At 40.1% G+C, this 27901-nt stretch overlaps 1 protein-coding gene across 1 annotated transcript in view; it reads right to left on the minus strand.

Moving 5' to 3' along the window:
• Nucleotides 1-312: 312 nt before the first annotated feature.
• NAALADL2 (N-acetylated alpha-linked acidic dipeptidase like 2) overlaps nucleotides 313-27901 on the minus strand; it is a 989255-nt gene continuing 961666 nt past the window's right edge. Inside the window, exon 15 of the mRNA XM_038750200.1 lies at nucleotides 313-994. Within this exon, the coding sequence (XP_038606128.1) occupies nucleotides 796-994 (199 nt within the window). The 3' untranslated portion in view covers nucleotides 313-795. The remainder of the gene's footprint in view (nucleotides 995-27901) is intronic.

Here is a 27901-nt window from a genome sequence, read left to right on the forward strand (position 1 = left end):
AAGAAGTTGTGTTTTGAGATGGCCATTTTTGGACTCGAATACTTATTTTTTTCTGTTAATTTAAAAGCTGAAGAGTATCCACCTCAGTTCATCCTGAAGTGGTTGTGAGGAAGACTAAGGATTCAAAGCTACCAACCTTTAAACTTTTTCAGAAAACTCTGGTATGCAAATTGCTCGGGGCAGAAATCTAAAATTTAATGATTCCTTGGAATGATTCTGGATCTTAGTTATAACATATCCAACTCTCATCGCCTGTCGAGTTAGGTCTAGGAACTTGATTGAAAAATGATTCAAAACATTTGTCAATGGAGCACTTGTTTGAATTTTTATAATTGCTTTGTATAAACCATCTATCATCAAAGTTATACTGTAACACTGTTTATTTCTCCACTTCCATTGTAGAAAAGGAGCTGATTAGTGTTGATGTAAAGTATGAGCAATGGTCCTACATTTATATCTGCAGGAGCAAAGATAGTCCAGAAATTGTAGGGATCTTACACTTCATTTCCATACCTGCCCCGAACATGTTATTAGATATGAAAATACAGCAGATTTTATTATGAATGATTAAGTGTTACTTCTCTATCTGCCGTTATATATTTAGAATCACAGACATTTGCAAAATATTGAATGTGCAAAAGGCTCTTTATACATTTTAAACTCAACATGGTACCTTTTTAAGACACCAGTAGAAAGGCCATTGCAAAGTGGCTGTAACCTCACAAAAATTCTCGTCAGACTAGAGCATCCACTGGGTGCATTGTAAACAAACTTTAAAAATGTCGAGAGGTTTTATCAGTTCTTTTCAGCTAAGACATTCTCAAATACTTCAAGTCCCGCTCTGAAGTGAACCTGAGCTGAATTGATGCTGTTCAACACCTCTTTCAGGGCCTCTTTAAGGGTCTCGTTGGATGGATAGAACCTGTAGCGCTCCCAAGCTTCGGTGAGTATTGAAAATCGGTTTGTCTTCTCATCCAACCTGTACAGGATGTTTCTAAAGAGAAAAGGATGGAAAAAAGTTAAGGAGAACATTGCTTTCTTTCACCATAAATCACCAGAAATGTGAGTGAATCCGTTCACTAACCATGCTTTAAAAAGGACAAGACAATGAAAAACAATAGAAAAGCAATCTACTTCTACCCTATTTGTTATGCTCGTAAATGTAAAACTGTCTATGGAAAAGTAGAAAAACTGTAAAATGCAGCCACTGTCCCCAAGGAGCTTAGCATCTTCCCCAGTAGACTATACAAATGAAGGTCTGTCTGACATATTTCACGTGGCACTGCCTGTAAATGGATTTTGTATGTTAATAAAATAAAATAAACCACAAAAAACACTTTTGTGGGTCCATTGTGGTGTACGGAGTTCAGGTTGAACTAAGGGTTTTATTTAAGGAGAGCTTACTCTGTGCAGAGCATTATGGAGGAGTTAGACATGATCCCTACCCTCCAGGAGCTTACAACGTAGTAGAATGCATTTCTGATTTCCTCAGCAGGTTATGAACCTCCTCAAACATCCTAGAAACAATCCCTGAGTCTCCCTTTGTGTAAATGTTCAATATGAATGACTGCCGCAGAGGCATGACTAACATGGCTAAAATCACATTGCGTAGTCTACTCTGGACAGGGGATTGTTGATAAACATGGAGAAAGTAGACTTCAAGGAGACAGGGGGGGGATAATTAATTCTATGCACATCCAACGATCTTCATCACCTGCACTGAACTGAATGCTATCATGCTGTACAACTAGGTACTGATAGAAAAGGACAGAGTGATGATGAAATAGAATCAGCTAGCAGACCAAAACCAGTGTCTAAAGAGCTGTCATATTATTCAGTTGTCTCATTGGTTATGAGAACCTAGGTGCCACATGAAACTTTTTTCAGTGGTTTCCAAAACATCCTTCATGTGCCTTACAAGAGCAAAGAATGAAAGGTCACAAATAACACAATGACAGAGAAGACAGTTTACTAGCACTGAAGCTGTGCTTCCCTTAATGTAATAAACTCAGGAACTCAGGGAGAAAGCCAAAGAGGTGCTCTAGGGTTAACTGACAGGCAGCAGGGAGGGATGGGGAAATGCTTTAAGTGCAGCTTGGGTTAATACTGCTCCACAGCCAAATATGAAAAAATTGCAGTAGGAATCCCAGCTCAGTGTAGTGTAAACAGTAAAGGAATGAAAGGTTCTTGGTGATTGGATGTCTCAAGAGGATTGTGCAAATAAGGCAAGATAAAAAACAGTGCCAGATTTTACAAAGAAATGATATGGCATGAAACAGACAAATGTCATTCCTAGGTTACGACATAAGACTACTAATCTCCCCAGTACTATGATAATAATAATAATAGCATTTATTAAGCACTTACTATGTGCAAAGCACTGTTCTAAGCACTGGGGAGGTTACAAGGTGATTGGGGTGTCCCACAGGGAGCTCACAGTCTTAATCCCCATTTTGCCGTTGAGGTAACTGAGGCCCAGAGAACTTAAGTGACTTGCCCAAAGTCACACAGCTGACAGGTGGCGGAGCCGGGATTAGAACCCATGACCTCTGACTCCCAAGCCCGGGCTCTTTCCACTAAGCCAGGCCGACATGTGGATATCACTACCCAGATAATCCCCCCTATAAACAACCACACCCACCATATGCCTTACAATGGAAAAGACACTGGGATGAATTAAAATATTAATTGATTTCAATCAATTTTCCAAAGCTAATACACACACATGCACACACAACACAAACACACACGGGGGCTACTAAAAGGAAAGCAAAACACATAATTGATGATACTAATGCAATTACAACACACATCACTCATTTTAATAGACCTGTTTCAACGACACATCACAGTGATCTTAAAAGAGCAGCACCAAACCAGGAAATCTAATTAATAACTCCAGGCAGCAGCATATCTTTGAATAACTGACCGATCTTTCTTATGGTGCTGAAGCAAAGGAAAGGGATGGAATGAATTTTAAAAGAAAAAACATCTATAGGGTTTAAGATGCTGCCAAGTCTATAAATGTATTGACTTAAATAACGATTTTTCTTTGAAATGTTGCCTTTTATCATCATAAATGATTATGAGATGCTACCTGTTTGAAATCTAAATTACTGTGCAGAGGACCTTCCAGATGAAATCACACCAAAAAAACCCTCCTACTTTCAAGCAGGAACAGGATACGCATGTTGAACTCTAATGGAAAAAGCTGTTTCCGACAATTATGACTATTTTAGAGAATAGTACAATACTATGTTTAACTAGAAATCAATTAATTGCATTTACTGAGCTCTTACTATGTGCAGAGCACTGTACTAAGGGCTTGGGAGAGTGCAATACAAGAGAATTAGCAGACATGTTCCCTGCCCCAAACGAGCTTACAGAAATGATGAAGAAATAGCTTGGTTTGGGAAAACTAGCTTGTATGCAAGCACAAGAAGCACACCTCCGTTCAGTTTACAGATGATCACTAAATAAGACTCTGGGGCAGGTTTCTGAATTCAAAAATAATCTAAATTTGAGAATCAATCAGTAAGTAATGAATCTAAATGTAAAGTGCCTCAATCAGGGTTTCTGTGAGAATGGGCAATTCAACACCATTCTCTTATCATCATCATCATCATCAATCGTATTTATTGAGCGCTTACTATGTGCAGAGCACTGTACTAAGCACTTGGGAAGTACAGATTGGCAACATATAGAGACAGTCCCTACCCAACAGTGGGCTCACAGTCTACAAGGGGGAGACAGAGAACAAAACCAAACATACTAACAAAATAAAATAAATAGGCTAGATATGTACAAGTAAAATAGAGTAATAAATATGTACAACCATATATACATATATACAGGTGCTGTGGGGAAGGGAAGGAGGTAAGATGGGGGGGATGGAGAGGGGGATGGGGGGATGGAGAGGGACTGTATTATGAAAATATAGTCCAACGAGTTACAGCCCCTGACCACAGATTCCAGCTGTGCCAGTGCTTCTCAGATGCTGAGGCTGGCATTTGGCTCAAACACTCAGTACAGTGCTCTTCACACATTAAGTGCTCAATAAATACCAATGATTGATTGGTTCTAGCCTGGACCTGCCTCGAGCTTAGACTATATGGTTTGGGGCCTTGCCAAGTAGGATCCATTAAAATCGTTCTCAGTGTAGGCCAGGTGGGGACAGAAAGCAATCTGGTAGCCTGACTGATGAGCTTGCACTATGGACTCTTCGCAGACCACCTTTAAGATCTCCCCCACCTGAAACACCTCCATGGTCAGAACTGTGGCCAAGGGGATCTAGGTGGGAAGAGGGCTGCCAGCAAGGCTCCACCCTATGTAAAATAGCTATTGGTAGGTAACGTGGATTCCTGGAAGGGGAGAGGATTCTTAGATCTAGTCTCACTCTGCCACTGTCGGCCTATTGGGAGAACTTGGGCAGGTTTCTTAAAAGCAATGGAAATAGTATCTACTTAGTGGCCCCTGTGTGCCAGGGTGCTTTTCTAAATGTTAAGAAAAACTGGATGGGTGAGAATGAGACATGGTCCCTGGCCCTTGAGGGACCAGCATGGGCCTCAGTTTCCTCCTTTTTAAAATGGATGTGAGATATCTGCATTGCCTACCTCTTAGATTGGACAGTGGCTCTTCTGATCTGATTTACATATCTATACCAGTACTTAACACAGAAGCCTGCATGTTAAAATGATGATTAATCACAGGGGCAGTGGGGATAAAGTCTACAGTACTGCCATCTGCTCAGTGGTCAACAGAGTTGGAGGTTGTGAAATGTTAGCCACATCTAATGCCAATTCAGTTCACAAAATACACTTTAGCTCAAGTCCAATTACTCTATGATACGCTTATACCGTTGAAAATAGTTTTGTCTTGATTTCCTGTATTTTTATGTTCATTAAAGATCAAAATCACTAGCATACAAGGCACTTTCATGCCTCTTATCCCAATATGCCTTTGTAACTCAATGATGTCATGCGAATGAGCTGGATAGAGATGGGAGTCGGAAGGAGCCACGAGGAAAATGCTCAGATCAAAGCAAACTGGATACACTACGGAAATCCTAAAGACCCTAAAGATCTTGAACTTCGCATCCTAACCTATCGTTGCCTAAAGTGGCCATGGACATCCTCATTTGGGAGGCCAATGGCCTCTCTCCATCCTTCTATCAGCCAAAGGAATGACTTTTGCACTGTTAGCTGGGGGGAAGGCTGCACTCTAGGCACCCGTCATAAAGCCATCTACCACTTCTGTGCAGAGAGAATTTGATGCCTGGGAGCTACAATAGAAATCCTTGGATTCAAAAATGGCACCGTACCAGGAAACCATTTCCCAGCAGTTTTCTGTGCTGACAGGATAGGGAATTTAGGGGTGACTAGCGAAGGCTATTTCCTAGGTGACTTGGAGTCAGTAAAGCAGGGATGAGATGCAATCTGGGCAGATCCCTAGAAAAGGACCCCAAGAGCTCTGTGGAGATGTGGAAGATGAGATCCTTGTCCCCTGGATTAAACCACCCTATGGCTTCCCCACAGCCACAGACTAATGGATCAGACAGCATTTCTCTTTCATTCTTTTTGCTGATAGAATTAGGCAATCCAAGCAGCTGCTGGACAGTGACTTGAATCATGGCATCTGAAAATCAGGGGGACCAGAAAAACAATTCAAATAAAGCCATGATTCCAATATTTGGCTGTAGAGTGGGTTACTGGGAGACCATGGTGGCAGGCAGATCAGATCAGAGAGATGTTTTCATGAAGCAGAGACATCAGAAAGATTGTGAAATTAAGAAGAAAAATTAAACACAGTGTCAAGAGCGTCAGAGAGCAAATACAACTCAGAACACAGTTTTTACATAAAAATTCACTGGTGACAGTCTTTTCAGATAATCCAATTACCTAGCTAAGAACCCGTAGCATGATCTTCAAATGCACAGGACAAATACATGCATATCATGAGTCCCAATTAAAAAGAGTTGCCTCATTAATTTTTACATTTTTATACTAGATCCCAAAAAGTGCACAATGCATTAAAGCATGAAGAAAAAAAGTAATTTATATACAGGTACAATGCATAGCCACATGCCATTAGAATTTGTGTGGAATGGAGCCTACCCAATTACAAACTGTAAGAACACTTTGGATAAGGATAAATCTACTTGTGAGCTTGTCTCCAAGTGGTCACAGAGGCTGGATATACATTTCAAGAGATCATTAATCTGCCATCTCAGTCCCAGACCTTCTCTGGCCAAAGAAATTCCATCTTGCAATTGTCTGGCTCATTTTGCTATCATTTCAATTGTTGCCTGGCCCTCCCAGGCCCAAACTCGGTTTAGGAGGATGGAAAACTAAGTGCCCACGTTGCTGGTAGATCTAATCTCCAAGGTGACCCTAATGGTCTGGAAGTGACAAATTTATAGTTCTGCTACCTTGTCCCATTTGGGCCCTTAAATACAAATAGAGAATTAAGGACCTTGAATGGCCACCTATTCTTAGTTTCCAGACCAAGTTGCACCCATTGTTCCACCTGAGACCTTTCTGACAAAGCAAAACCTCTTCTTTAATCCCAGGTTTGACAATAATGGATGACAGCTGCTCACGAGCACTGATATTTCTTTTTTCTTATGGTATTTGTTAATTGCTTATTATGTGCCAATCACTGTTACCAAGCACTGGGGTAGTATAGTTTCTGAAACTGTAATGCTTTAAATGTTCTCTAGCCCTTTGAGAATAGGAAGCTATTACTGCAACCTCCAAGATATACAACAAATAATCATTTCTCTGGGATACGACTGGGCAGCCATTCAGATGTGGGAGAAATAAACTAAGATTTTTCTAATGCATGTGACTCGGATGCTAAGTCTACTTGCAACAAATTAATTACCAGGCAAAAGCCCTTTAGTGCCGCTTGACTCAGACACAAGTGAGGCTTTCAGAAATGGGCTAGTCCAGGCAAATCAAGTTAAGGACTGGGTGTGACAGATGGTGGGATGCCTATGCAGAACAGCAGCTGTGCAGACCGCTACAAAAGTAAGAACTTGTTCCCAAAACTAAAGACATCATATGACCCTAAACCTGCTATCACAGCACCTCAAAAGATTGAAAATGGTTGTAGCATCATGGCAGACCAGGAAGAGATGCTAAAGGAGTGGCATTATTTCAATGATTTCCTCAACACTTCTCCTTTTAAAAGATCAGGTCCCTGAGATTAGAGAAAAGTTACCACCTTGCAAAACATAGCATTTGCATCAACTTTCAAGTGCTTAGTACAGTGCTGTGCACACAGTAAGCAGTCAATAAATGCGATAGAATGAACTATCCAGGAGATCACCACAGCAAAGCACTTAAACGTAGTGCCCTGTCTGTTCATTCAATCACATTTATTGAGCATTTACTGTGTGCTGGGCACTTGGGAGAATATAATATAACAATAAACAGACACATTCTCTTCCTAAAATGAGCTTATATTTGTGGAGAAATACTAAGTCTTGCAACTGTTTAAAATGCATCGATCTGCCCATAGAAGGTGCTTAACAAAAATTACTCTTTGGTAGATCTACAAGTAAGGAGAAAGTACTCTGACTAAACACTGAACATGCATTCATTCTTGATATTTGGGCTACTAAAATATCAGCAACAGTAAGACCATGGGCCCTGGAATCAGAGAACCGGAGTTCTAATCCTCAGCTCTGCCACTTGCCTGCCATGTGACCTTAGGCAGTTCACTTAACACCTTTGTGTCCTTTCTCATCTGTATAAAGACTCAATACCTGTTCTCCCTCCTACTTAGACTTTGAGCCCCATGTGGGACAGGAAATGTGTCCGACCAAATTGTGTTATATTTACCTCAGTGCTTAGTTCAGTGCTTGATGCAAAGTAAGCCCTTAACACATACCAAAATCTTTATTTTTATTATCACTGATAAGATGATGCAGAATCCCAACGAGTCTATCTTTGATACCGTCTTTAAGGGGAGAGATGAAGGACCAGGACTTGTACTCATCAAGTCACCTCATCACTCACCACTGCTGGTGAGATTCTAGCCAGAGGACCTCTGGATCAGTACCAAACACTGGCGACCAAATGTTACCAAAATAATGGCATGGTCCTTCCGATCATATCTTTGTGGCACATCAGGCTCAGAGATCCCTGTGTGGGACAAGACCCGATTTGATTACTTTCATTCCATCCCTGAGTTAGCATGGTGTTTGGCCCACAGTAAGTGCTTAATAATCACCAACATTACATCAGACGCGTAGAAGGTTCAGGGAGAGGCCCGGAGACCTCTATGTGGTTTTCCTATAAAACATGTGATATCAATGGTTGTACTGAACTCTGAAATTCATTTTGTAGATTTGACTGCCTTGAAAAATTCTTTCAGATCCTGATCCTACTTCAAGATGGCAAAATTGGTGGGGTCAGCAGGGTGAGGGATGCCCTGTCCTATCTATTGCCCACGGCCAGATCGAGGATGTGTGGTGGACCTGGTGCCAGTCTATTTGATGAAATCATGCAGGTGGTTGAAACAAGAGAACTGCATATGGGCGTTAGAATACGCTTCTGATTCTCTAGAAAACTCTTTCCATGCCTTGGATTAAAGCACCTTCCTAAAAGCAGAATTGCTGAACACAGATGCTGTACACACCCTAGAAGACATGCAAACATCATAAGCTGCTTCATCAAATCAGCCTGGATTAATGTATGATAATAAATGTAAAGAAAATCTAACATGTTGTTATCACCCTGGATCAAAGAAGCCAGGCTCCTAGCAAAATCCTCACTGGACTGTAAATTCTTGAGGGCAGGGATAGTGTCTAACACCAACTCTATTGTATTGTACTCTCCTAAGCCCTTAGCACAGTGCTCTGAACACTATAAGTGCTTAGTAATAATCACAGTAATTGTGGTATTCGTTAAGCACTTACTATAGAGAAGCAGCGTGGCTCAGTGGAAAGAGCCCGGGCTTTGGAGTCAGAGGTCATGGGTTCAAATCCCAGCTCCGCCAATTGTCAGCTGTGTGACTTTGGGCAAGTCACTTAACTTCTCTGTGCCTCAGTTACCTCATCTGTAAAATGGGGATTAAGAGTGTGAGCCCCCCGAGGGACAACCTGATTACCTTGTAACCTCCCCAGTGCTTAGAACAGTGCTTTGCACATAGTAAACACTTAATAAATGCCATTATTATTATTATTATTATGTGCCAGGCACTATACTAAGTGCTGGGGTAAATACAAGCAAATCAAATTGGAAACAGTCCCTGTCCCACAGCAAACTCACAGCCTTAACCCTCATTTTACAGATGAAATAAATGAGGTAGAGATGTCAGGTGACTTGCCCAAGGTCACACACAGATAAGTGTTTATTGATCCCCGCAAAATTATATTGGCAAGCCAGAAATAAACATAGAAATTACGCTGATTAATTATTCCACAATAGACAAGGAAGCATAAAGTCAAATCAGGCAGAGCAGCACCTACTCAGAGGGGGTAAAACAGAGTGTGATGTTGGCATGGTGACAAGGGAAACAGCATGGCTTAGCGGAAAGAGCACGGGCTTGGGAGCCAGAGGTCATGGATTCTAATCCCGGCTCCGCCACTAGTCAGCTGTGTGACTTTGGGCAAGTCATTTAACTTCTCTGGGCCCCAGTTACCTCATCTGTAAAATGGGGATTAAGACTGTGAGCCCCCCGTGGGACAACCTGATCACCTTGTATCCCCCCCAGCGCTTAGAACAGTGCTTTGCACATAGTAAGCTCTTAACAAATGCCATCATTATTATTATCTGTTGCCAAATTGTACTTTCCAAACACTTAGTAGTGCTCTGCACACAGTAAGCACTCAATAAATATGATTGATTGAATGAATGAATATAAATGAATAGATTATAGATATGTACATTAAGGCTTGGAGGGGGGAAGAACAAAGGGAGCAAGTCAGGGTGAGGCAGAAAGAATGGGAGAAGAGGAAAGAGGGACTTGAAGTCATGGGAGCAAATGAGTTCTCCAAGGGAGTAGATGCAGATGGAGAATAGAAGGGGAACCAGAATTGAACCTTGAGGGACCCCCACAGTTACGGGGTGAGAGGCTGAGGAGGAGCCTGCAAAGCAGACTGAGAATGAACAAGTACCACTTAGTAAGTGCTTAACAAATACAATTTATATGAATATATATATATATATATATATATATATATATATATATATATATATATATATATATATATATATATACCTAAATAACAAACATAACAAGAATACAGAGGACAGTTTTTTTGTGTATACTACTATTAATAATAATGATAATAATAATAATGGCATTTGTTAAGCACTTACTATGTGCCAGGAACTGTACTAAGCACTGGGATGTATACAAGCAAATTGGGTTGGACATAGTCCCTTGTTCTACATTGGGCTAACAGTCTCAATCCTCATTTTTCAGATGAGGTAACTGAGGCACAGGCATGTTAAATGACTTGCCCAGTGTCACACAGCAGACAAGTGGAAGACTAGGATTCAAACCTATGATCTTCTGACTTCCACGTCTGTGCTCTATTCATTACGCCATGTCATTCAATTCATGTGGTTAGGATACTTTGGTTCCTTCAAAAGACCTTTTCAATCAACACTTGGATTCATGGATGCATTTCAATATGAATGGCTTCTTTGGGTAAAAAGAGTCTCTCTTTATCTGTTTTCCTCTATTTTTGAAAGACTCATTTAGAAAGAAATATTTTTGTAAGAATGATATTTTATATTTGGCTGAAGATTTTGGAACTCAATTTAGGGGTGTTATTCTATAAAGGAATGGAGCATTTGGAAGGGAAAATTAGCTAATTATAGAGAAGAGAGTTGAATTAAAAGAGGTATTGGGATATTGGAGAAATGCTTAAGGATGTATGCAAAGTTCACATCTAACTTAGTAGAGGAGAGAAAGTGAACATGATGATTAGAGTCAGCAGGTGTCATCAGTGAATATATGTTTCTAGATCTAATGGGACATGTTCTGTTTTTTCAAAGGATACTATTACCTCTGATTGCCTTTTTTCACTGTCTCACTGGCAAATTGGAAACACAAAACTGAAATGGCTGTAAATTATTCTGAATCCCTTTTGGACTAATTGGGTAACTCAAATATTCAGCCTTTTTAATGGGACACTTTAACTAGAACTAAAGTCTCATTTTCAAGGTGACGTTGGCTAATTTTTCAAAAGATACCTTCATGCCTCTAAAACTGTAGGTTTCCAACTGATTAAATGAATGAGATAGAATTCCCAACAGGTACTGGAATAGAAAAAGTATTACAGGTACATGACCGGAGGGTTTTAAAAGTTCTTTTACAGTCCATTTTTTCCCTTGCAAAGCTAATCTCAACCACATGAAACTCCCCTTAATTCTTACATATAAAAATGAGAGACTATTGTCAATCATTTGCCATTAGAATTTGAATTTAATCTAAGGCTGCTACCATGGCGAAATGCACACTACTGTTAAAATAATTGTGACTTCATACTAAGTTCCAGTCTGTTCTTATGTTGACCCTCCTTTTTCACTGTTAGATTTATCATGTTCATAAACAAATCAAATTCAGAAGTGTAAGATGCATTTGGAATCACTTTTATCCCTATGGACAAATGAAGAAGTCATGGGAGATAGAAAGAAAAGTTGTGGGGGATGAGTGGAATGGGCTTGAAAGGAATGGAGAAGGATAGAATTGCATGTTTGAACTTGACAAGAGGTATGTTTTATTTAATTTGGACATGCGAAAATGATCCATAATTGCCGTTTGGGGAAAGAATGAAAAGATGATTTGAGCATAGGCAGATGTTATTCTTCTTTTGAGAGGAGGATGCATAGCTAGTGAAGGGAAGGGAACATTTTAGAAATAGGCTCCTTTCCAGTTCCTAGTTGCTACCCCTCACCCTAACCCCATGCTGGGACAAGGATGAACAAAACACTGGGCCGTGAAAGATGTAGCCAATGATATATTGATTCTTTTCTTCTTTGTTTATGTGATCTATTTTCTTATCACTAGATTGCAAACTCCTGTGGGTAGGGATTGATTGATTACCAGGCAGACATAAATAAAGGGAACTAAATGAAATGTTTAGAGCCAAATGGTATAGTGCATTAGGAAAGCCTCTGCTTTATGAAGCCTTGGAAATACTGTACGTAGTGCTGGTTGTTTGAGCAGTTGAAGAAAACAAAATAAGCATGATGAGCACAATGAAAACATTCACCACAAAACAAATTTTGTAAGACCCTAAAAAATATTATCTGTGTTAGGCAAGTTTCTCATATAAAGACCAGGCAAATGTAGCATTTAGAAACCACTACATTCAGATTTAAGGGCACCCTCCTGAAGATCTCTAGGAAACCACCCAAATGTAGATTTCATGATTTTGAATGAAAAACAACTGACAGTTCTGGGAAAATTCAGCAATAAAAAAGTATTGAAAATATGGCCACAAAATGGAAATTTAAGGGGACCCCTCCCGAGGTCCGTTTTTTCCAAGGTATATAATTCTGGCTCATTAAATTGCTGCTGTCTAACTAATTGAAACTATATTTGCCTGCAAATAGTGGGAGAAATGCTGTGGTTGCTAAGTGTAGCAGTGATTGGCTGGACAAGCAACTTTGTATTCAAAAATAGAACATCCTCTCAACAACCAACATTTGTGCTGCTATTAATTATGTCAAGAGAGAACATGAGTTGGATGGTCAGAGTGCTGACAATTAATTTTAATCATTAGGACTAAAAATATTTGGATTGCTCCTAATTGTATGATAGATGTCAAATTGGTTACAGGGCTTTTGCTTTGTTTAAAGATAAAATCTGGTTATCTGCAATTCACCAAAGTGGAAGTAACTCTTGAAAATGTTCTCTCAACAGTCATTTGGGACCATGTTATAAGGGAAAATCTGGATGAGATTAACAAGGATATAGTGGCAGCTATTAGCCTGGATCACTCCCACTGCCCAGTGGGAAGGCAGAATCATCATGGCCCAGTGGAAAAAGCACAGGCCTAGGAATTAGAAGGTCATGGATTCTAATCCCGGTTCCCCTACTTGTCTGCTTTGTGACCTTGGGCAAGTCATTTCACTTCTCTGTGCCTCAGTTGCCTTATCTGTAAAATGGGGATTGAGACTGTGAACCAAACATGGGAAAGGGACTGTGTCCAACTCAATTTTCTTGTATCCACCCCAGTGTTCAATATGGCGCCTGGCACATTGTAAGCACTTAACAAATATCATCATTATTATCATTGTCTAAACAACTGTACTAAGTGCTTGGGAGAGTACAATACAACAGAGTTGGTGGACACATTCCTTGGCCACAACGAGCTCACAGTCTAAACAGGGAGATGGACATTAATATAAATAAATTGTGGATATGTACATTTGCACTGTAGGGCTGAGGGAGAGGTGAATAAAGGCAGCACATCTGGGCAACGGATAGAATGGAAAGTATCACTGAATATAATATGATGATAAATTAATAATATTAATAATAATAATAGCAGTGATCACAGTGGCTTTTATTAGGTGTTTGACTATGAGGTAAGAACTGAGGTAGACTCAAGATATCAGATCTGACACACTCCCCAACTAAATGGAGCTCACATCTTTGGGGAAGGAGAATAGATATTTAATCTCCATTTCACAACTGAGGACACAGAGGCACAGATCAGCGAAGTGATCCATCCCCCATCAGACAGCAGATAAGCGGTATAACTGGGAGTAGACCTTGGGTTTCCTGACTTCTGGTTCTGTGTTCCCACCACTAGGCTCTGCTGATGAAGTCAGTGGCTATAGAGTTCTCCTGGGCAGCCCTGGAGAAGTTAGATGGGCACAGGGAAGGAGGATTGGGAGAGAGGGTTCTTTATGCTCTCCTAACACCTGGGTCACTTGTCTCACTTCCTATAGGATGCACAGAGCTGCACACCATACCCCTCACTCCCTGTTCTCAAGCAGATCTCTGACTAATCAATCAGGAGAGGAGCAAAGAAATTCTTATGGCTTACTGTTGGAAGGAGAATCAGATCCACGGTGATTATATTTTGACTTCAATGCATCAGAATTTCCTTGGCATTTATTTAACTACATTGTTTAATGGAACAGTCTTGGTCACTGAAACAAGATCTTTACTGCAAACTAGTTTTAAACAATAATTGGCTTACATGAATATCACCTTTCTCCTGGGATTTTGGTATAATTTATGGTATATCAATTTTCTCTCCAGTTACCTAAAATTTAATATCTGATCAAAACCAGGCCTGCTGTTGAACTCCTACTCAATTAGACCTTTTGGAAATACATTCCTAAATGGAAAGGAAGGAATGTAATGGATTCTTTGCATCGGACATCTGGATTCAAGTCACCTTGACATTGGGTTCCAGCCATAATGAATGCTCTGGTAGGCACATTAATCCAATGTCCACAAAGTAACTTCCCTAAGTGGATTCTGAACCATAGAAAAGGCAGGAACTCAGCAAGTTGAGTCTGCTCACAATGTAAATCCCATGTGTTGAATAATTACTGTGAAATAATTTAAGTTGCAGAACCAATGACAATATAAACACAGTCTGAAATCTAAATGTTATTTAACCTGGGTTTATGTCTAACCATAAAATAAATCTTAACGTAGAACTGTATATTCAATCTTTCCTTGAGGGTTTTAATACCTTTTACTTCAGTAGAATGAATTAAAAAAAAACATGGAAGGAAATCTACACAGCCATAAGAGTACAGCGTAAGCTAAAGTTACAGAGAAAAGAACTCCTTTCCCAAGGAGCTTATATAAATTGCAACTACGGCTGGAATTTGTAGATCACATATTTTATAAAGACCACTGACATCAATGACCTTACTTTGTTTTCCAGACAGACTGATGTGTCAGGGCAGAGAAGCTCTTTCCAAATTTTACATATGGAAAAACTAAGGGCCGGAAAAACTTCGTGGACTTGGTGAATATCAGCCCATTGCAGAATGTCAGTGAGGTTCTCATTGTTTTCAAGAGCAACACTCCGGTCTTGGAGAATAGATACGATTCAATCAACCAGTTAATAGTGGGCAGGGGACATATGGCCAACTTGGTTATATGGTACTCTCTCAAGCACTTAGTACATTGCTCTGCACACATTAAGTCCTCAATAAATGCCATTGGTGATAAATAGAGGAACAATCAATGGAGGCTGGAATAGCAGAGAAAACTTACTAGCTGTCAGAAAAGATTTGGTAAATCTGTGCCCAACAACTCTGAGAAATCAAGCAGATGGATGATCAACCATGAATCATTATTATTACTATTATTATCATTATTATTTCAAAGTATTGTTTTATTATAATGTAGTCCTGCTTAATTATAATTATATCATATAAGTATTTGATATTAATTATGTGATAATCAAAACAAAAATTAATATTATAGCATTAATAGTAATGGCAGTGTTTTTTAAGCACTTATGTGCCAAACACTCTCCTAAGACACTAAACACAGTATATCCCGATTGGACACACTCACTGTCCTGTGTGGGACTTAAAATCTAAATTGGATGGAGAACAGGTATTGAGTTCCCATTTTACAGATGAGGAAACTGAGGGACAGGGAAGCTAAGTTACTTGTCCAAGGTCACACAGCAGGCAAGTGGAAGAACTGGGTTTAGAACACAGCTCCTCTGACTCCCAGGCGCATGTTCTACGTAGTAAGCACTTAACAAATAGCATAATTATTATTATTATCATTTTAACTGTGCCACACTGCTTTCACTAAGAACCAAACTGAAGTTGGAAATTCATTCCTAATAATTATATAGAAAAGTTTCAGGTTTTCTTTTAGTTTCCTTCGAAGACAATTTTATGCTGGGTAATTTTTCCTTTAAAAAAAATAGAAACCTATACAGACAAATTTGCAATTGATGACAGATTATATTTTACCAGTCTTTACAAAGGAGTGGGAAAAATAATGATAGTATTTACACAGAGTACCAGTTGGGAGTCAGAGGAGCAGGATTCTAATCTTAGTTCCACAACTAGCCTGCTGTGTGAGCTTGGGCAAGCCATTTTAGACTGTGAGCCCACTGTTGGGTAGGGACTGTCTCTATGTGTTGCCAATTTGTACTTCCCAAGCGCTTAGTACAGTGCTCTGCACATAGTAAGCGCTCAATAAATACGATTGATTGATTGATTGATATGGCTCTAGGGATTTATTTCTTATAAGAGTTTCTTATTTATAAAAAACTGTCATTCACCGCAAGTTTTAGTGGATCATTTTTGAGTGTTAGAAAAAACAATCTGAAATTATGAACATTGATGAATTCATTCAATCGTATTTATTGAGTGCTTACTGTGTGCAGAGCACTGCACTAAGCGCTTATGAATGGGGCAGAGGTTTGAGGGGACAGAGAAAGAAACAGCATATTAAACCGTGGCCTAGTGGAAAGAGAACCAGTTGGGAGTCAGAGGAGCAGGATTCTAATCTTAATTCCACAACTAGCCTGCTGTGTGAGCTTGGGCAAAGCATTTTAGACTGTGAGCCCACTACTGGGTAGGGACTGTCTCTATATGTTGCCAACTTGCACTTCCCAAGCGCTTAGTACAGTGCTCTGCACACAGTAAGCGCTCAATAAATACGATTGATGATTGATGATTTAACTTCTCTAGACTCATTTATTCATTCATTCAATCGTATTTATTGAGCGCTTACTGTGTGCAGAGCACTGTACCAAGCACTTGGGAAGTACAAGTTGGCAACATATAGAGATGGTCCCTACCCAACAGCAGACTCACAGTCTAGTCTACTCCAGTTTCTCAGTTGGCTAAATATGGATTAAATACCTGTTCTATCTCTTGCTTAGATTACAAACCCCGTGTAGTACAAAGACCATTCCGATTCAATGCCAATCTACTCTCAGTTCCTCAGTCTCATCTATGGTGCTGCTGACCTCTTGTCCACATTCTCCCAAGGGCCTGGAACTTCCTTCCACTTCATATCTGATAATCCACCACTTTCCAGACCTTAAAAACCCACCTAAAATCACATCTCCCTGAGCAAGCCCCCATTGCCCCTATCCACCCTCCCATCTGAATTGACTATTCGCTTGCTGTGTACTTTCTGAAGCACTTTGGAGCCACAACCCCACAGTACTTATGCTCTTATCCTTATCCTCTACTATCTCCCCTATCTGTGATTCATTTTATTGTGTTTTTTCATGGTATTTGTTAAGAGCTTACTATGAGTCAAACACTGTTCTAAGTACTGGGGAAGGTACAAGTTGATTAGCTCAGACACAGCCCCTGTCCCAATTGTGGCTCAGGCTAAGTGGGAGGGACTCCAGGTTTCGCCATTTTACAGTTGAGAAAACTGAGGCACAGAGAAGTTGTGACTTGCCCAAGGTCACACAGCAGGCAAGTTGTAGAGTCAGAATTGGAACCCAGGTCCACTGTCTCCACTAGGCCACAATGCTTCTCAATGTCTCTATCTCCCCATAGGGTGCAAGCTCCTTGTGGGCAAGGATTGCGTCTAGTAACTCTATTATATTTTACTTTGAGAAGCTGCATTGCCTAGTAGATAGAACATGATCCTGGGAGTCAGTAGGACCTGGGTTCTAATCCCAGGTTTGCCACCTGCTTCCTATGTGACCTTGGGCAAGTCACTTAACATCTCTCTGTCTCAGCTAACTCATCTGTAAAATGGGGATTAAGACTATGAGCCCCGTGTGGGGCAGGGACTGTGCCCAACCCAATTACATCGAATCTACCCCAGCACTTGGTACAGTGCCTGGCACATAGTAAGCACTTAACATACACCACAATTATGACTATCATAATTACTTTTCCAAGTGCTTAGTACAGTGCTCCTTACACTTTCATTCATTCATTAAATCATATTTATTGAGTGCTCACTGTGTGCAGAGTACTGTACTAAGCGCTTGAGAAGTACAAGTTGGCAATATATAGAGTCGGTCCCTACCCAACAATGGGTTACACAGTAAGAATGAATTCTTAAATTCAATAAATACCACTGATTTATTGATCGGACTATTTTGTATTTATCCCAGCACTTGGTACAATAGTTGGCCCAGCAGAAGCACTTAAACACATATCTGCACAAAAGACAGAAGGAGATAGAAAAGTAGGAGGGAAAAGGAGGAGAGAAGTGGGGAATGTAAGGTGTTGAGAGGAAAAAAGAGGAAATGGATAGGAAGAAAGAAGGACAGGAGAGACAAAGAAGAAGGAAGAGGTGCATGAGACAGAGCATCTCCCGATTGAGCAACCGGGTACAATATTAACTGCTTCTTTCACCACTCCTGCCTTGGAGTTCTCCTCATACCGCCTCATCCCACTCAGTCAGTCAGTCAATCACGTTATCAAGCACTTACTGCATGCAGAAAAATTATAAATATGAGAATAGAGACGTAGCACTGCCTATGGATAGAGCAGAGGCCTGGGAATCAGAAGAATCTGGCTTCCAATCTTGGATCTGCTGGCTTTCTGCTGTGTGACCTTGGGCAAAGTCACTTGACTTCTCTGTGCCCCAGTTACCTCATCTCTAAAAGCGTGATAAAGATCCTCATGTGGGTGATAGATTGTGACCAAGCTGATTAATTTTTATCTACCCCAGTGCCTGGCACATAGTAAGTGATGAAGAAATACCAAAAAAGAAAATATAGATCCTAAGTGATAGGAGGAATGTATTCTGACTGATCCTTCTCAATTTCTTTCACCAGCTCTCCCTTGGCCTCCCACACCCTGAGAGCAGGTGCCCCTAAGGACTCTTTTTAGGGTTCCTGACTCTTTTCAGTTTACACTCCCTCTCTTGGGGAGCTCCTCCACTCCCCATTGCTTCAATTACCACCTCTAGAGGATATCTCCTATCTCACCAGCCCCCTTCTCTCTCCTTCTCTGCCATCTCACATTTCTTCCTGCTTCCAAGATGTCTCTACATGTATGTCCCATTGACACTTCAAGCTCAATATGTTCCACTCTGTACTCCTCATCTTCCCTCCCAAATCCTCTCCTCCCCCTATTATTCCCATTACAGTCAACAAAACCACTATTCTTCCCTTCTCTCAAGCCCATAACCTGGAAATTATCCCTGACTCTTTCTCTTTAATCCCCCATATTCAGTCTCACACCCAATGCCAGTGGCTCTTCCTCAATATCTCTAGGACCTACACCTTTCTCTCCATTCAAACTTGAATATCCCAGATTGACAACTGTGTCAGCTTCCCTGCTGACCTCCCTGCATCCAGGCTCTCTCCTCTCCAGTCCATATTTCACTCTGCTCACTTGATGAAACATTAAAACACAACACAAAGTCTCAGCAGGGATGGAAGAGTCCAGGAGCATGAGGAACCAGCTTTTATCCCCAACCTAGAGTGCACAGAGCCTGCCAGCAGCAGGGACACTCTGGTGGGAGAGAAATTCAGTCAGTCAGTCATATTTATTGAACACTTACTGTATGCAGAATATTGTACTAAGCACTTGGGAGAGTACAGACACAGGAACAGTGCTTGACACATAGTAAGCACTTAACAAATACCATAATTATTAATTATTATTATTATTCCCTTTCCATAGTGAGCTTAGAGTGAGGGAGGAACAGATATTGATACATGGCTCAGTGGAAAGAGCATGGGCTTGGGAGCCAGAGGTCATGGGTTCTAATCCCGGCTCCACCACTTGTCAGCTTTGTGACTTTGGGCACGTCACTTAACTTCTCTGGGCCTCAGTTACCTCATCTGTAAAATGGGGATTAGGACTTGGAGCCCCACGTGGGACAACCTGATCACCTTGTATCCCCCCAGCACTTAGAACAGTGCTTCACACATAGTAAGCGCTTAACAAATGCCATAATTATTATTATTATTATTATTGTTATTATTAAATAAGTTAAAAAAAGCGGCTGTTATCACAGTGTTTTTCTTGGTTATAGTAATCTAAATTCCCCTCTCAGGGTCACACCAAGAGAGTTTCCAGTACTCTACCAGTTTTGGCTACGGGAGGGAGAGTCAAGCAGAGGCCTACTCATTCCATTACTAGCTTGGACAGTGGCTAGCGAGGCGAAGGCAATCTACTATTAGTCTAAACTCACCCATGCTGGGCAGCAGCATCATGAGAGTCGAGTGCAGAGACACAAGTTTACTGCATGGAAGGAGACAATGGTAAACAACTTCCATATTTTTACCACGAAAATTCTATGGATACTCTACCGGAACAATTGCAGATGAAGAGCGGGACGTTCTGGGAGAGATGTGTCTATGGTATCTCTATGGGTTGGAAATGACTCGACGGCATAAGACAAAACAAGTAATCGAAGTAGTGGCAGATAGGGTACGGGCTTGGGAGTCAGAATATCATTGGTACTAAATCCGGCTCTGCCGCTCTTCTGCTGTTTGGCCTTGGGCAAGTCACTTAAATTCTCTGTGCCTCAGTTACCTCATCTGTAAAATGGGGATTAAGACTGTGAGCTCTATGTGGGAGATGGACTTTGTCCAACCCAGTTTGCTTGAATTCATTCACCTCAGCACTTAACACAGTGCCTGGCACATAGTAAGCACTTAACAAATACCACAATTATTATTATTAATAATAGAGTAGTAGTACACTATATTCCACTTCACAAACAATCCTTCTAAAGTTTTACTCACTACACATCTCTCCATTCTTCATACATCGCCTTTAACCACTTATTTCCTTTCCCATCAAGTGGAAAGTTATCAGTGGCTTCACCTACTCACCGTGGCTCATTCTCATTTCTCTCACCATTAATCCTTTGCTTACAGACTACTGCCATCTTGGAAATTCTTCCAGGACTTAGAACAGCGCTTGGCACATATTAAGTGCTTAACAAATACCAACATTATTATAAGTATTATTATTCTTTCACATCCAATAGACACTACTATCCCCATCTCTAGAATCCTACTAAAATTACATGTCTTCCAGGAAACCTTCCCTGACTATTCTCTCATCTCCTCATCCTATTTTCCTTTCTTACTACATCACTCATACACTTAAGTCCACATCTCCCATGGCCCTAGCAGTTCTGTAAATATCTTACATACAGTATCTTAACCTACCCGTAATATATTTCAATGTCTGACTCTCCAGCTAGATTATAAGCTTCTTGAGACCATGTCTAATTACTCCATTGTCCTCTCCCCATCTCTTAGTACAGAACTCTGCACAGCGTAAACTCTCAGTAAGTACCAATGATTGACTGGTTCTCTTCCAGTTTGCTCCTTATTAAGTATTCACTCACTTAAATTGTTACTCTCAGATCACTGCTCTTTGTTCTTTGCAAACTCACCTGTCAATGCACCAGGCTATCAACTCCCAAACCTCCAACCTCTCAAGCAGTATGGCCTAGTGGGTAGAGCACGGGCCTGCAAGTCAGAAGGACCTGGATTCTAATCCCACCTCTGCCACTTTTCGGCTGTGTGACCTAGAGCAAGTCATTTCACTTATCTGTGCCTCAGTTACCTTATATTTAAAATGGAGATTAAGACTGTGATTCCCATGTGGGACAGGAACTCTGTCCAACCTGATTTACTTGTATCCACCCTAGTGCTTAGCACAGAGTAAGTGTTTAACAAATACCACTATTATTATTATTATTATGGTTCTCCAGGCTCTTCCTTCCCCACCAAAATTATGACACAACAGTTTTTTCCATCTTCAAAACATTTCTAAATTCCATTTCCTCCAGGGAGCCTTACTTGATTCATTCCAAGCATCCCAATCCATTCAACTCAATACTACTGGTAAGACATATATTTCATTCCCATTCAAAATGCTTATAGTAATAATGATGGTATTTGTTAAGAGCTTACTACGTGCCAAACACTGTTCTAAGCCCTGGGGTAGATACAAGGTAATCAGGTTGTCCCTCATGGGGCTAACAGTTTTAATTCCCATTTTACAGATGAGGTAACTGAGGGACAGAGAGATCAAGTGACTTATCCAAGGTCACACAGCAGACAAGTGGCGGAGCCTGGATTAGAACCCAAACCTCTGACTCCCAAGCCTTTCCATTAAGCCACGTCAGCTCTTACTCAATCAATCAATCATATTTATTGAGCACTTTGTGCAGAGCACTGTACTAAGCACTTGGGAAGTACAAGTTGGCAACATATAGAGACAGTCCCTACCCAACAGTGGGCTCACAGTCTAAAAGGTGGGCTCTCAGTCTAAAAGAATCCATGCATGCTTTTATCTGTACATTAAATTATTTATTTACCTATTTGAATCCTGATATTTGTCCTACCTCCCATTACATCTTTATTCAACTTTACTTTTTTATTTTAGTTGCACCTTTGAGTTCATGATCTTAAATGCCAGACCAAGGCTAGCGTATAATATACAGTGTATCAACTGCTATTTTCCCAATTTTTCTAAAGCTCCTTTTCAATGTTTTTATTTATTCCTTGAAATCAGACGATTTAAGTGCAAGTATACCCCTCAATTTGCTTCCTAAGAAGTAATCTACAGATGAATTTGAGAAGATCCTAAAATGATACAATCTCAAGTTTCATAAAAATGTCTTATTGGGATTTTAATGCATAGAAATGTTCTGGTGATCATACCACTAATATTAATATAAAAATATATTTTGGGTCACGATTTTCAAAAATTTATTTATATCAATTAATTAATAAATAAATTGAAGCAGTGTTGCTCAGCAGAAAGAGCCCGGATTTGGGAATAAGTGGTCATGGGTTCTAATCCCAGCTCTGCCACTTGGCAGCTGTGTGACTCTGGGCAAGTCACTTCACTTCTCTGGGCCTCAGTTCCCTCATCTGTAAAATGGGGACTGAGACTGTGAGCCCCACCTGGGACAATCTGATTACCTTGTTCCCCCCCCCGCCCAATGCTTAGAACAGTGCTTGGTACATAGTAAGCACTTAACAAATACCATCACTATTATTATTATTATTATTAATGTCTGTCTCCCCCTCTAGACTGTAAACTTATTGTGGGCAGGAATGTGTCTGTTCATGGTTATATCATACTTAGTTCAATATAGCCCTTTGTACAGTGCTTTGCACAAAGTAAGAGCTCAGTAAATACAATTTAAGGAAAATCCCAATTTTTTTCTTTTATGCATATATAATGCTGAAAAGTTTTAAAATGAAAGGATAAGCTTAATTTCACTTTTAGTTTTTCAGGAATTTCCAAAGGCAGTCTTCATGCATAGTCAGTCTGCTTAAATAGTAGAATCTGGAAGTTACTTTAATAATAATGATAATAATAATAATAATAATAATAATAATATTTATTATACTGTGTGCTGTACTAAGCACTGGGGTGGATACAAGCAAATTGAGTTGGACAAATTCCTTGTCCCACATAGGGCTCACAGTCTCAATCCCCATTTTACAGATGGAGTAATTGAGGCCCAAAGAATTGAAGAGACTTGCCCAAGGTCACACAGTAGACAAGTGGCAGAGTTGGGAGTAGAACCCATGACCTTCTGACTCCAAGGCCTGTGCTCTATCCACTATGTTATACTTTTGATTATTAGATGCTCACAGAGCAACAATCACCTACATTGAGCAACTTAAAACAAACCGAATTACAAGAAAATTTGATTGGGAAACAACAAGATTGATTCCTAGATGTGAGACCTCTATGAGCCCGGCCTGATATATATCCACAGTCATCCAACCAGAGCTAACAAAACTGACTCCATTTTTGGGAAGCCTGCCATCTCATGCTTTCTAGGAACTGTAACATGCTCTTAGTTAAGTGTGGAGAAATGTTTTTAAAACAAAGGACTTATAGTTTACAGAAGAAGGCCGCACTTGACGACAGCTGAACATCTTAATCAATCAATCGCATTTATTGAGCGCTTACTGTGTGCAGAGCACTGTACTAAGCGCTACATGTATATATGTTTGTACGTATTTATTACTCTATTTATTTATTTATTTTACTTGTACATATCTATTCTATTAATTTTATTAATATGTTTTGTTTTGTTCTCCGTCTCCCCCTTCTAGACTGTGAGCCCTCTGTTGGGTAGGGACCATCTCTATATGTTGCCAATTTGTATATCATCAATCATATTTATTGAGCGCTTACTATGTGCAGAGCACTGTACTAAGCGCTTGGGAAGTACAAATTGGCAACATATAGAGACAGTCCCTACCCAACAGTGGGCTCACAGTCTAAAAGTATATATACTCAATTGTCTGAAACCTTCTCCGACTGCCATTTCCATGAAATGTTTACATTTAGATTAGGGCCCGCACAGGAAAAGCTCAATGTCACATGCTACAGACAGATGATAATCTTTTCCAAAATATGGCAGTGATATGGTATGCTTATCAGGTTGTTAAATGGGCTACAAAAGCACACTTTCCTCATGCACATGTTCTCAATAAAAGCCATGTGCAACTGGGTAAGTTGCTGCTCCTTGTAGCCAGAGGGGAGGGGAGGATAGCCCAGAATGGGCTTGGCTTGCCCAAGGATGCCCCATCTGATGCTCTGTGAAGGACCTGCCAAGTACACGCAGAGAAGCAGCATGGCTCAGTGGAAAGAGCATGGGCTTTGGAGTCAGAGGTCATGGGTTCACATCCCGGCTCCGCCAGCTGTCAGCTGAGTGACTTTGGGCAAGTCACTTAACTTCTCTGGGCCTCAGTTACCTCATCTGTAAAATGCGGATTAAGACTGTGAGCCTCCCGTGGGACAACCTGATCACCTTGTAACCTCCCCAGCGCTTAGAACAGTGCTTTACACATAGTAAGTGCTTAATAAATACCATTATTATTATTATTATTATTATTATTACTAGAGAGGAAAAGAGGTTCAAGTACCTGTCCATTTGGAATAGAGGTTGCTACATGTGGGCCAACCGCCCCAAGGTTGGGTGAGACTTTGGAACCCTAAAGGATGTAATAACTTTCTTTGTGCAACCCTAGGGGATAAAATAACTTTGGTTCGGGGTTTGTGAATGTTTTGTGCATTGGAGCAATAGCTTTCGTAGGCTTATGCATTAAACCCATAGCTTTCATAGGTTTAGGCATTAAAGCCATAGCTTTCGTAGCAAAATTCAGTGTGTCTGTTTGTTTCATTCTTCCGCGCCTGGCTCTAAGTGCCCACGGACAAACTCCCTCCTTCGGAGTACGTCAGACCTTGCACAGGAAAATTCAGCCCAGAGTGAATAAAATTGATTGTAATATTATTGGTTTTTGTTAAGCACTTACTGTGTGTCAACCACTGTACTACATGCTGGGGTATCTGTCCCAAATGGAGTTCTTACTCTAACTAGAAGGAAGTAGGATTAATCCCTATTTTACAGATGAGGAAACTGGGGTACAGGTAAATTAAAAAGCCCAAGTTCACACAGAAGGTAAATAGTGGAAACATGATTAGAAACCTTACTCCCAGGGCCTTGTTCTTTCCAGTAAACCAATCACTCTTTTTTCAGTCATTGGATTACTGGTTGCATTATGCAGCCCTGAATAGCAATTAATACTGGAAACAGAAAACCCAACAGTGTCACACTAAATGTTTCAAGAAACTCCATACTTCATTATTACACTGGAATTTGGGATTCAGTATACAGCTCTGACCTTCAGACTTCAACTATGATTTGGTCATTAAAAGATGATAAATACTGTAATTTACAGTATCAGAAAGAAGACCTTGTGGGCACAATAATTTTCACATTATTCATATTTACTTTTACATTTTATTCGTTGATTTGGGTGGACCAGTAATTCTTGGAACAAATCCCAATCCTATTTGTGTATTCATCATGGAAAAAATATTATTTCTTGCATATTAATGTGACCTCATTCTCCAAAAAATCAGCTATCCCAGTTGACAAAATTGATTAAATTTCAGACATTGCATGCTCTATCACTGCTAACAGACTAATGTTTATCTTCAGTTCTTTTATTTATAGTCTTAAGAAATGGGACACTTAATAGGACATGAGCTACAATGCTAGTAAAATGAAAACACTTAAGTACTTAAGGTTACCAACACCACATTTTTTCACTGTCTATAAAGGCATGGAAAGCCAAATACCAGGTAGGTGGGGACAGTAATAAAGAGGGATATAGTCACTAACTTCATGGAGTTTATAATCAAATGGACTTTTTGAAATAAGATTTTGCTCATGTTTTTAATAGATAATAATTATTAATAATGATAATACTAGTAATAACACTTACTAGATGCTAAGTACTGGAGTAGACACAAGGTTTTTCATACTGAACACTGTTCCAGACCCATATAGGACTCACAATCTATACTATCTCCATTTTACAAATGAGAAAATTGAGGCCCAATGAGGATTAGTGATTTGTAGCCCAATGAAGGTAAGTGACTCCTCCTGTGACAGAGTGAGGGTTTGAAACAACTTCCTGTCTCTTAGTCCCATGCTGTTTCTACTAGGCCACTTTGCCTCTTTATCCATTAGATATTGCAGACTCTGTTCAAGCATTAAAATGTGTTTTTATCTTTTGGGTATGAATATTCACACATGAGCATAAAGCCTAGATGCACAATGCTTTCAATATAATTCACTACATCCTAGTTCCCAACAGTACAGACGAAAAAGAAAATAATAAAGTAGATTATTTCATTTCTAGAAGCAGCAGTATGGTTTAGTGGAAAGAACACAAGCCTGGAGTCAGAGAACTTGGATTTTAACTCCAGTTCCACCACTTGTCTGCTGTGTGACTTCGTTTCTTCATCTGGGAAATGGGGGTTCAATAATTGTTCTCCCTCCCCCTTAGACTGTGAGTTTCATGTGGGACAGGGAGTGTGTCCCACAGGGTTACCTTTTTTTTTTAATGGAACTTGTTAAGCACTTATTATGTGCCAGCCACTGCTAAGCACTGAGGTAGATACAAGATAATAATGTTGGACTTCATCCCTGTCCCACACCATACTCACTGGTTAAATGGATGGAGTAGGGTTTAATCCCTATTTTACAGATGAGGTAGCTGAGGCACAGTGAAATGCCTTATCCAAGATCAAACGACACACAAAATGGTAGAGTCAGGAGTAAAACCCAGGTCCTGTTTACTCCCAGGCCTGTGCTCTTTCCTCTAGACCATGTTGCTTATCTTGTGCCTTGAATATAGCCCAGTGTTTAGTACAATTCTTGGAATAGAGTTAGTGTTTAGTACAGTTCTTGGAATCGAGTTGGGACTTCACAAATTCCACAACTATCATTTTTAGAATGGAATAAAAGTGTGTTTCAATTGGTCGTGCGTGTCACTGTAAATCTTACTATCCTGGATGCTGTTTCAGTCAGTCTTTTTGTAATCTTCGGTTGGTGGTGGTTTTCCACTAATTTTTCACGTTCAATTTCATAATTACTGTGGAAGGAGAAGAGGGAAGGAGAAACTGGAGAGAGAAAAGCAAAGGATAGGATGGAGACTAGATAGTCATATATGATGGAAACCTGATAAATGACTTTTTTTAACCTTGATACATAAGTATAAATTATTATTTGTAATTGAAAGGGATGGTAAATAATCAATTGGGGTAGCAAAAATGACGATCTCTGTAGTAGAACATACACATGAGTCAGTATAGGCTTAGCTGTGCAGAATGTGAGATGTTCTAATTGACTCATTTGAAGGCAATCACTTTCAAATTATTTGGCTGTGTTCCCATCCACTTCAGATTATGGTGTAAAGGGGGCTACTATTCACATGAAAGTCATTGTAGATTAGCCAATGGAGACATCTCTACTAGGCATACATCTATATTTGCATGAAACCACTAAGATCGGGTAAATAGGATCAGGGTGTGATCCACGAAATACTGGTCCAGCCAAACTAAATATAAAGTCACCTTCCATTGACTGGAACCAGAAGTCGCTTTTACAGGAACAAAGACTCTGACTCTGAGCACATTAACTCCAGTCTATGCTGAGTCAC

The sequence above is a fragment of the Tachyglossus aculeatus genome, chromosome 1 (assembly GCF_015852505.1).
Source record: "Tachyglossus aculeatus isolate mTacAcu1 chromosome 1, mTacAcu1.pri, whole genome shotgun sequence".
Taxonomy (NCBI): Eukaryota; Metazoa; Chordata; class Mammalia; order Monotremata; family Tachyglossidae; genus Tachyglossus; species Tachyglossus aculeatus.